The 12,500-nt window shown below is 42.0% G+C and overlaps 1 protein-coding gene across 11 annotated transcripts in view; it reads left to right on the top strand.

The window, feature by feature from the left end:
* Positions 1–12,500, top strand: part of pou2f2b (POU class 2 homeobox 2b) — a 108,968-nt gene that overhangs the window by 69,282 nt on the left and 27,186 nt on the right. Inside the window, exon 1 of one of the 11 annotated variants that reach the window (XM_071396734.1) lies at positions 1,443–1,591. The exons of 9 other annotated variants lie outside the window; for them this stretch is intronic. In XM_071396734.1, the coding sequence (XP_071252835.1) occupies positions 1,564–1,591 (28 nt within the window). In that variant the 5' untranslated portion in view covers positions 1,443–1,563. Of the gene's footprint in view, positions 1–1,442; positions 1,592–12,500 lie in introns of those variants that run through there. One more of the 11 variants, XM_071396735.1, reaches the window with a different exon arrangement.

A 12,500-nucleotide genomic window follows, 5' to 3' on the forward strand; every position in this document is an offset into this window, starting at 1 on the left:
GAGGGGGAATGAAAGAAAGGGAGAAAGGGGGAATGAAAGAAAGGGAGATAGAGAGAGAGGGGGAATGAAAGAAAGGGAGATAGAGAGAGAGGGGGAATGAAAGAAAGGGAGAGGAAGAGGGGGGTCACAGTTCCCTCTCCTTGGCCTTGGATGGATGCTACCTGCATCTGTAAGTGGAATTTATTGCCAATACTGCCCCCATGTGGCTGATACATGCTACTTCAGAGAAACCCATATTTCCACTGTAGTAGTGACTTCAAGCTTGTTGGTCAGCGGTAGTGCTGCCTTACTCAATTTTTCCTCCGTTGGAGGAGTGGGGGTGAGAGGGGTAGTGGTTTATGGGGATGTTGTGATGGCTCACATCTCCCGCCTCATGTGACAGCGAGACCTATAACAGAAACACAGTCTGAGTAGGTAGTGTGCCAATATAATGAAAACTGTTGAACTTGTAGATTAAATGTTTTGTAACACTTGACTTAAAGTTGACAGCAGGTATAATGCTATATCACTTGTTATAAGCATGTATGAGCCCTGTCTTATTGTATGGCATATGATGGGTGAAGTCTCTAACTGGCCAGGTAGTTTGGGCTCCCGAGTGGCGCAGCGGTCTAAGGCTCTGCATCTCAGTGCTAGAGACCCTACAGACCCTGGTATGATTCCAGGCTGTATCACAACCAGCTGTGATTGGGAGTCCCATAGGGCGGCGCACAATTGGCACAGCGTCGTCCGGGTTAGGGTTTGGCCGGGGCAGGCCGTCATTGTAAATAAGAACTTGTTCCTAACTGACTTGCCTAGTTAAATAAAGGTTAATAAAAGTAGTGCACTGGAAAACATTTAGATCTCAGCTAGATATCTCTTACAATGTGTTGACTAGACATCTTACCAAGGTAAATTATCTTAGTGTGGCAGACCATTTTTCCTACTTTAACCTACAAAAGGCTTGAAACAAAACAAATGATCTTGATGCATTTCCTGGGTAAGCAAAATCAGCTTGAAACAATTAAATGCATTTTCTGGGTGAGCGAGATCAACTCAAAACATTTTCACTTAATTATCTCAATACAATAGGAAAGAATCTAGGTAGAATCTCATTTTTTTGCAGTGTGACTGCAGTAGTGTCAGCCATAGGGTTGTTTTCTCTGAGTTGTGAGTGACAGTTTCCAGACACACTGTCACTTTCCACTGATAGTCTTCCCCCTCTTCTTTCTCCTCCTCTATTTCTTAGATCTCACCCTCTCCCACTCTTTAACCTCGCGTGTCCCCCTTTCTCTTTCTGACCCCACTTCCTACTCTTCTTTTGTTTACTTCCTCTTCTCTCTCTCAGGATGTGGGGAGGGGGTGGGGCATGTGTGGGGGCGTGGACAACAAGAGGGAGGGGAATGATTTTTTATCTCTCCTCTGTTAGGTTCCAGTGAGAGAGAGAGACAGAGACACAGAGAGAGAGAGAGAGAGAGAGAGAGAGAGAGAGAGAGAGAGAGAGAGAGAGAGAGAGAGAGAGAAAGAAGGGGACTCAGACACTCAGACACTCAGACAGATGTGACCAAGGCAGCAGCTCTAGCAACCATGGACTTCTGCAATATGTGGGTACCAGGTGAGTGTCTGTGCCTCTCCCTGCCTTCATTAGCACGGCCCAATTAAGCTCGCCGTGTGCGTGTTTTTGTGTGTTTTTGTGTGTGTGTGTGCGTGTGTGTGTGTGTGTGTGTGTGTGTGTATATATCTAGGCTGAGCCAATTGATTAGCACCACTGGGTCTAACGAGCATGGCTAATTAGAGCACATCAAAGAGAGGGAGATGGGAGGAGAGGAGAGGATGGAGGTGTGGATGTCTGTCACAGGCAGAGAGAAAGGTCAGACGCGTCTCTCCAGGGTGGACAGGGATGCAGTGTGTGTGTGTTTTCTCCTATCCATCCCTTGTCATTACAACTGTTTAAACAGAGAACCTAAAGGTACACTTTAGTTATGTGTCCTACATGACAGCGTTAGAAGTAGTATTTAGCCTACATATAGATTGTCACGTTTTAATTTCAAATTAAGAGATGATAGAGAAATAGTTTCTCAAAAATACATTCACAGGAAATGATTCATCAATAACAGAAAAACCTATCAACAAACGTCAATAGTATTACTGAATGTCATGAATAATCAGGTATAGATAACATCACAGAGAACCATTTACGGTATGTGCGTGCGTATTCATTTGATGGGAATGATTCATGCGATGAAGCACCTTGTCACTTCTCACATCGACGTGGACGGTGATGAATAGGGCTTTTTAAAATCAACCCCCCTGTACATTCCTGTGACCAGACCATGGTGACGGGATGACACATCATATTATGGTGCCCATGTAGTACAATATCACCGCTGGATAGAGAATTAGGTTACTCAGGTGAATAGTTGACTTGAGGGGTGAACTACAGTGTCTCATCTATGCTTTGAATTGCACACAGACAACACAGTTGATTGTCAGTATTCATTGTGAATACACCAGTCATAATGTTAGGGTTTCAGTGTGCAGTTTGTTAACTGACAGGATTATCACACAACACTACTGACCTGCCAGAGATTCACTGACAGTTGTAGTCCAATGACTCTACAGTTTTTTTCATTGAATGATTTCACAGCAATAGTGAAATATGAATGGAAAGTTTAAAAGTTTCATCAGTAGACTTCATTTCCCAGACCCCCCTTGGCGCCAGAGTGATCTCCTTAAGCAGGAAGTGAAGGTTCATTTGAGGTCAGTTTCACCCAAAATACCCCTGGGAGAGCACACCATAGAAACAGAATGCATAGAACATGTAATGAAAAGGCATATCATGCTGTGCACTATGCAACTGTATACAGCAGTTTACAGTACAGTTTGTGAGACTGTCCTATCTAGACATCCATTTCTATGGCACATACATACACCTATTCGTTAGGTAGTGGTAAGGCTTCTGAGAATAGCTTGTCTTGTTCCAACGGCAGCAAGAGGAGAGACTATAAAGGCTGACACGTATCAGTAGGTATGTGTCTTACAGTGGGGCAGTTAAAATGGCGGTTTGATGTAATCACAGAGAATGTTGCCAGTGCTGCGATAGTACAATATTATGGGCCTACTGAGCCGTTCCTCATGTATCAGAGTAAAGATACCATGTATCTAAACCACCACCACAAAACTTCAGCTACTGCAGTTCTGTCACTGTTATGTGACAGGTGCCCATGTTAGTATTATTACAGCACCTATTGACTGACAGTATTTCTCTGTGTGTGTGTGTGTGTGTGTGTGTGTGTGTGTGTGTGTGTGTGTGTGTGTGTGTGTGTGTGTGTGTGTGTGTGTGTGTGTGTGTGTGTGTGTGTGTGTGTGTGTGTGTGTGTGTGTGTGTGTGTGCGTGCGTGAAAGTAGGGCGGCAGGTAGCCTAGCAGTTAAGAGCGTTGGGCCAGTAATCCAAAGGTCGCTGGTTCAAATCCGTGAGTCGACTAGGTGAAAAATGTGCCCTTGAGCAAGGCACTTAACCCGAATTTCTCCTCTAAATTGCTCTAGAAAAGAGCGTCTGCTAAATGACTAAAATGTCATTCTGTGTGTTGTGCGACATTGACAATGCATCAGAGTAATATTAATAGTCTCACTGACAGTAAGTGTTGGGTTTAGCAGTCTGTGTTCAAGATGGTGTGAGCTAGGGGAAGTAGAAGGGGGAAGTGAGAGAGACATACAACACACCATGATACACTAGCATTACACCAGGCTACTGTATATTAACTACTACCCTCACTACATACCACTAACACTGTATATACACGACTATCCTCACTACATACCACTAACACTGTATATACACTACTACCCTCACTACATACCACTAACACTGTATATACACTACTACCCTCACTACATACCACTAACACTGTATATACACTACTACCCTCACTACATACCAATAACACTGTATATACACTACTACCCTCACTACATACCAATAACACTGTATATACACTACTACCCTCAATACATACCACTAACACTGTATATACACTACATACCACTAACACTGTATATACACTACTACCCCCACTACATACCACTAACACTGTATATACACTACTACCCTCAATACATACCACTAACACTGTATATACACTACTACCCTCACTACATACCACTAACACTGTATATACACTACTACCCCCACTACATACCACTAACACTGTATATACACTACTACCCTCACTACATACCACTAACACTGTATATACACTACTACCCCCACTACATACCACTAACACTGTATATACACTACTACCCTCAATACATACCACTAACACTGTATATACACTACTACCCTCAATACATACCAATAACACTGTATATACACTACTACCCTCACTACATACCACTAACACTGTATATACACTACATACCACTAACACTGTATATACACTACTACCCTCACTACATACCAATAACACTGTATATACACTACTACCCTCACTACATACCACTAACACTGTATATACACTACTACCCTCACTACATACCACTAACACTGTATATACACTACTACCCTCACTACATACTACTAACATTGTATATACACTACTACCCTCACTACATACCAATAACACTGTATATACACTACATACCACTAACACTGTATATACACTACTACCCTCACTACATACCAATAACACTGTATATACACTACTACCCTCACTACATACCACTAACACTGTATATACACTACTACCCTCACTACATACCACTAACACTGTATATACACTACTACCCTCAATACATACCAATAACACTGTATATACACTACTACCCTCACTACATACCACTAACACTGTATATACACTACTACCCTCACTACATACCACTAACACTGTATATACACGACTACCCTCACTACATACCACTAACACTGTATATACACTACTACCCTCACTACATACTGTATATACACTACTACCCTCACTACATACCACTAACATTGTATATACACGACTATCCTCACTACATACCACTAACACTGTATATACACTACTACCCTCACTACATACCACTAACACTGTATATACACTACTACCCTCACTACATACCACTAACACTGTATATACACTACTACCCTCACTACATACCACTAACACTGTATATACACGACGACCCTCACTACATACCACTAACACTGTATATACACTACTACCCTCACTACATACCACTAACACTGTATATAGACTACTACCCTCACTACATACCACTAACACTGTATATACACGACTACCCTCACTACATACCACTAACACTGTATATACATTACTACCCTCACTACATACCACTAACACTGTATATACACTACTACCCTCACTACATACCACTAACACTGTATATACACTACATACCACTAACACTGTATATAGACTACTACCCTCACTACATACCACTAACACTGTATATACACGACTACCCTCACTACATACCACTAACACTGTATATACATTACTACCCTCACTACATACCACTAACACTGTATATACACTACTACCCTCACTACATACTGTATATACACTACTACCCTCACTACATACCACTAACACTGTATATACACTACTACCCTCACTACATACTGTATATAAACTACTACCCTCATATACTCCCCTCACTACATACCACTAACACTGTATATACACTACTACCCTCACTACATACCACTAACACTGTATATACACTACTACCCTCACTACATACCACTAACACTGTATATACACTACTACCCTCTCTACATACCACTAACACTGTATATACACTACTACCCTCACTACATACCACTAACACTGTATATACATTACTACCCTCACTACATACCACTAACACTGTATATACATTACTACCCTCACTACATACCACTAACACTGTATATACACTACTACCCTCACTACATACCACTAACACTGTATATACACTACTACCCCCACTACATACCACTAACACTGTATATACACTACATACCACTAACACTGTATATACACTACATACCACTAACACTGTATATAGACTACTCCCCTCACTACATACCACTAACACTGTATTTACACTACTACCCTCACTACATACCACTAACACTGTATATACACTACTACCCTCACTACATACCACTAACACTGTATATAGACTACTCCCCTCACTACATACCACTATCACTGTATTTACACTACTACCCTCACTACATACCACTAACACTGTATATACACTACTACCCTCACTACATACCACTAACACTGTATATACACTACTACCCTCACTACATACCACTAACACTGTATATACACTACTACCCTCACTACATACCACTAACACTGTATATACACTACTACCCTCACTACATACCACTAACACTGTATATACACTACTACCCTCACTACATACCACTAACACTGTATATACACTACTACCCTCACTACATACTGTATATACACTACTACCCTCACTACATACCACTAACACTGTATATACACTACTACCCTCACTACATACTGTATATACACTACTACCCTCACTACATACCACTAACACTGTATATATACTACTACCCTCACTACATACTGTATATACACTACTACCCTCACTACATACCACTAACACTGTATATACACTACTACCCTCACTACATACTGTATATACACTACTACCCTCACTACATACCACTAACACTGTATATACACTACTACCCTCACTACATACTGTATATACACTACTACCCTCACTACATACCACTAACACTGTATATACACTACTACCCTCACTACATACCACTAACACTGTATATACACTACTACCCTCACTACATACTGTATATACACTACTACCCTCACTACATACCACTAACACTGTATATACACTACTACCCTCACTACATACTGTATATACACTACTACCCTCACTACATACCACTAACACTGTATATACACTACTACCCTCACTACATACTGTATATACACTACTACCCTCACTACATACCACTAACACTGTATATACACTACTACCCTCACTACATACCACTAACACTGTATATAGACTACTCCCCTCACTACATACCACTAACACTGTATATACACTACTACCCTCACTACATACCACTAACACTGTATATACACTACTACCCTCACTACATACTGTATATACACTACTACCCTCACTACATACCACTAACACTGTATATACACTACTACCCTCACTACATACCACTAACACTGTATATACACTACTACCCTCACTACATACTGTATATACACTACTACCCTCACTACATACCACTAACACTGTATATACACTACTACCCTCACTACATACTGTATATACACTACTACCCTCACTACATACCACTAACACTGTATATACACTACTACCCTCACTACATACTGTATATACACTACTACCCTCACTACATACCACTAACACTGTATATACACTACTACCCTCACTACATACCACTAACACTGTATATACACTACTACCCTCACTACATACTGTATATACACTACTACCCTCACTACATACCACTAACACTGTATATACACTACTACCCTCACTACATACTGTATATACACTACTACCCTCACTACATACCACTAACACTGTATATACACTACTACCCTCACTACATACCACTAACACTGTATATAGACTACTACCCTCACTACATACCACTAACACTGTATATACACTACTACCCTCACTACATACCACTAACACTGTATATACACTACTACCCTCACTACATACCACTAACACTGTATATACACTACTACCCTCACTACATACCACTAACACTGTATATACACTACTACCCTCACTACATACCACTAACACTGTATATACACTACTACCCTCACTACATACCACTAACACTGTATATACACTACTACCCTCACTACATACCACTAACACTGTATATACACTACTACCCTCACTACATACCACTAACACTGTATATACACTACTACCCTCACTACATACCACTAACACTGTATATACACTACTACCCTCACTACATACCACTAACACTGTATATACACTACTACCCTCACTACATACCACTAACACTGTATATACACTACTACCCTCACTACATACCACTAACACTGTATATACACTACTACCCTCACTACATACCAATAACACTGTATATACACTACTACCCTCACTACATACCACTAACACTGTATATACACTACTACCCTCACTACATACCACTAACACTGTATATACACTACTACCCTCACTACATACCACTAACATTGAATTGCTTCCTCATATCTGAGTTGTTTGGATTAAATTAAGATATTGAGAAAATCCGTCTATTTTAGAGGGATCCTTCCTGTGGTTAGATCTGAAGTGCATGTCATTGGTGAGGAACAGCCAATGGGCTTTTCTGTCTGACCACTGCTTCCCCTAGCAGACCCTGTGTTTGTAGAAAAAAAACTCCTGACTGTCACAAGTAATGTACTGCCCCTGCCTTCCTCTGTGCTGTGTTATCCAGCCTGGATATAGCTTGTTCAGACATCTGGGCCTCGATGGCCTCACCACTATTGGTTTTCGTTGGTTTGGTTTAACTGATTCAGACCTGGGTCTCCAGGCAAGTGGACTCTCTGGCCAATCAACAACATGAATCAATCATTGAACTACTGGGGAGAAAGGAAACGCAGCAGCTCTACAGACATTGAGGCCTGGTATTGAATAACCCTGTTGCTATTCAATACACTACATATCACTAATAGTGCCCTAGTCTTAAGGCACTGCATCTCAGTGCTAGAGGCATTACTACCGACCCTGGTTCGATTCCAGGCTGTATTACAACTGGCCATGATTGGGAGTCCCATAGGAAGGTGCACAATTGGTCCAGCGTTGTTAGGGTTTGGCCGGGGTAGGGCGTCATTGTAAATAACAATTTGTTCTTAACTGACTTGCCTAGTTAAATAAAATAAATAACATTTAAAAAAAGAACCTCATCCATAGTAATTGTTGGTAAATGTGTTCAGTGTCTCACTACTACCCCCTATTGGTTGGTAAGTGGTCCTGCTCAGAGTATGTGAGCGGAGCGGTCGGAAATTCTGCTCATAGCTGTTGGAGCGGTGACTACTTGGACCTACCAAACCAAATGATTTGAATGAAAAGTATTTTAATAAACATGAAAAGGTGAATGTGAGGAGCGCTCATAATTGTTAATAGGCTACATGTCATATTAAACAGCATATAAACACTCTAGATAGGTCAGGAGCCAGACAGGGAGCCTAAGAAGGAACGGAAATTCATTATTGAGGCTATATTATTTAATTATTTCAAGGCTATAGCCTACAAAGAAATACATTGTGAAGCATTTGCGAGCGCGACACACTAGGCTGGTAGGGAGTGAGTGACATTATTAAGTGCTCAACATTTAAACAACATTTCATTGTATTAAATCATTATAGTCTATAAATTGAGCATATAGGCTGTGACTAACTTACAAATTAAACGAAAAATGTCTTATTAAATCAAATCAAATGTTATTGGTCACATACACATGGTTAGCAGATGTTATTGCGAGTGTAGCGAAATGCTTGTGAAGGACTAGAAGCGAGGCAGCCCTCTCTGTCAGCGCCATCTTTCTATCAGGCTCAGTCTACAGTGCCTTTGAGTTCATTTTTAGAAACACGAGTTTGGCCAGTCTGTGGCTTCTGTCTCATGCGATGGTGCCTGGAGAGCAGGCCAGCAGCAGAGAATATCCTCTCCATACTTGCAGAGCCACTGGGGATGCTAAACACCCTGTTGGCCGCCCCAGGCTGGGCAGAGATGCAGAGGTTTTTTTTCTATAGGTTATCCAACAGGCTTTTAGGCAAAATAACCCAATCAAAACAGAAAGCTCCTTAAAAGTTGTAATATGCTGGGCCCATTGGGCCAAAATCAATTATGGACGATTGTATAGATAGTAGAACAAAAATTATGGAAACTTTAAAAAAAATACTTTGCTACAATGGCACGCTTAGTAATGTACCCACCTTTCTTTTACCATGCGCACGTAGTAAGTACACCATCATGCTTTCAGGATATGTGTCTTTTCAGATTCCACAATGATTCTTTAGTTGTGGACATTACATCACCACACTCCCTCTCGTCTTTGTTGTGGACATGACATCTCCACACTCCCTCTCTTCTTTGTTGTGGACATTACATCACCACACTCCCTCTCGTCTTTGTTGTGGACATTACATCACCACACTCCCTCTCGTCTTTGTTGTGGACATTACATCACCACACTCCCTCTCGTCTTTGTTGTGGACATTACATCTCCACACTCCCTCTCGTCTTTGTTGTGGACATTACATCTCCACACTCCCTCTCTTCTTTGTTGTGGACATTACATCACCACACTCCCTCTCTTCTTTGTTGTGGACATTACATCTCCACACTCCCTCTCGTCTTTGTTGTGGACATTACATCTCCACACTCCCTCTCGTCTTTGTTGTGGACATTACATCTCCACACTCCCTCTCGTCTTTGTTGTGGACATTACATCTCCACACTCCCTCTCGTCTTTGTTGTGGACATTACATCACCACACTCCCTCTCGTCTTTGTTGTGGACATTACATCACCACACTCCCTCTCTTCTTTGTTGTGGACATTACATCTCCACACTCCCTCTCTTCTTTGTTGTGGACATGACATCACCACACTCCCTCTCGTCTTTGTTGTGGACATTACATCTCCACACTCCCTCTCTTCTTTGTTGTGGACATTACATCACCACACTCCCTCTCGTCTTTGTTGTGGACATTACATCACCACACTCCCTCTCGTCTTTGTTGTGGACATTACATCACCACACTCCCTCTCTTCTTTGTTGTGGACATTACATCTCCACACTCCCTCTCTTCTTTGTTGTGGACATGACATCACCACACTCCCTCTCGTCTTTGTTGTGGACATTACATCACCACACTCCCTCTCGTCTTTGTTGTGGACATTACATCACCACACTCCCTCTCGTCTTTGTTGTGGACATGACATCTCCACACTCCCTCTCTTCTTTGTTGTGGACATTACATCTCCACACTCCCTCTCGTCTTTGTTGTGGACATGACATCTCCACACTCCCTCTCGTCTTTGTTGTGGACATTACATCACCACACTCCCTCTCGTCTTTGTTGTGGACATGACATCACCACACTCCCTCTCGTCTTTGTTGTGGACATGACATCTCCACACTCCCTCTCTTCTTTGTTGTGGACATTACATCTCCACACTCCCTCTCGTCTTTGTTGTGGACATGACATCTCCACACTCCCTCTCTTCTTTGTTGTGGACATGACATCTCCACACTCCCTCTCGTCTTTGTTGTGGACATTACATCTCCACACTCCCTCTCTTCTTTGTTGTGGACATTACATCTCCACACTCCCTCTCGTCTTTGTTGTGGACATTACATCACCACACTCCCTCTCTTCTTTGTTGTGGACATTACATCTCCACACTCCCTCTCTTCTTTGTTGTGGACATTACATCACCACACTCCCTCTCTTCTTTGTTGTGGACATTACATCACCACACTCCCTCTCGTCTTTGTTGTGGACATTACATCACCACACTCCCTCTCTTCTTTGTTGTGGACATTACATCACCACACTCCCTCTCGTCTTTGTTGTGGACATTACATCACCACACTCCCTCTCTTCTTTGTTGTGGACATTACATCACCACACTCCCTCTCGTCTTTGTTGTGGACATTACATCACCACACTCCCTCTCTTCTTTGTTGTGGACATTACATCTCCACACTCCCTCTCGTCTTTGTTGTGGACATTACATCACCACACTCCCTCTCGTCTTTGTTGTGGACATTACATCACCACACTCCCTCTCTTCTTTGTTGTGGACATTACATCACCACACTCCCTCTCGTCTTTGTTGTGGACATGACATCTCCACACTCCCTCTCGTCTTTGTTGTGGACATTACATCACCACACTCCCTCTCGTCTTTGTTGTGGACATGACATCTCCACACTCCCTCTCTTCTTTGTTGTGGACATTACATCTCCACACTCCCTCTCGTCTTTGTTGTGGACATGACATCTCCACACTCCCTCTCTTCTTTGTTGTGGACATGACATCTCCACACTCCCTCTCGTCTTTGTTGTGGACATTACATCTCCACACTCCCTCTCGTCTTTGTTGTGGACATTACATCACCACACTCCCTCTCGTCTTTGTTGTGGACATTACATCACCACACTCCCTCTCTTCTTTGTTGTGGACATTACATCACCACACTCCCTCTCTTCTTTGTTGTGGACATTACATCACCACACTCCCTCTCTTCTTTGTTGTGGACATTACATCACCACACTCCCTCTCGTCTTTGTTGTGGACATTACATCACCACACTCCCTCTCTTCTTTGTTGTGGACATTACATCACCACACTCCCTCTCTTCTTTGTTGTGGACATTACATCTCCACACTCCCTCTCGTCTTTGTTGTGGACA

The sequence above is a fragment of the Salvelinus alpinus genome, chromosome 4 (assembly GCF_045679555.1).
Source record: "Salvelinus alpinus chromosome 4, SLU_Salpinus.1, whole genome shotgun sequence".
Taxonomy (NCBI): Eukaryota; Metazoa; Chordata; class Actinopteri; order Salmoniformes; family Salmonidae; genus Salvelinus; species Salvelinus alpinus.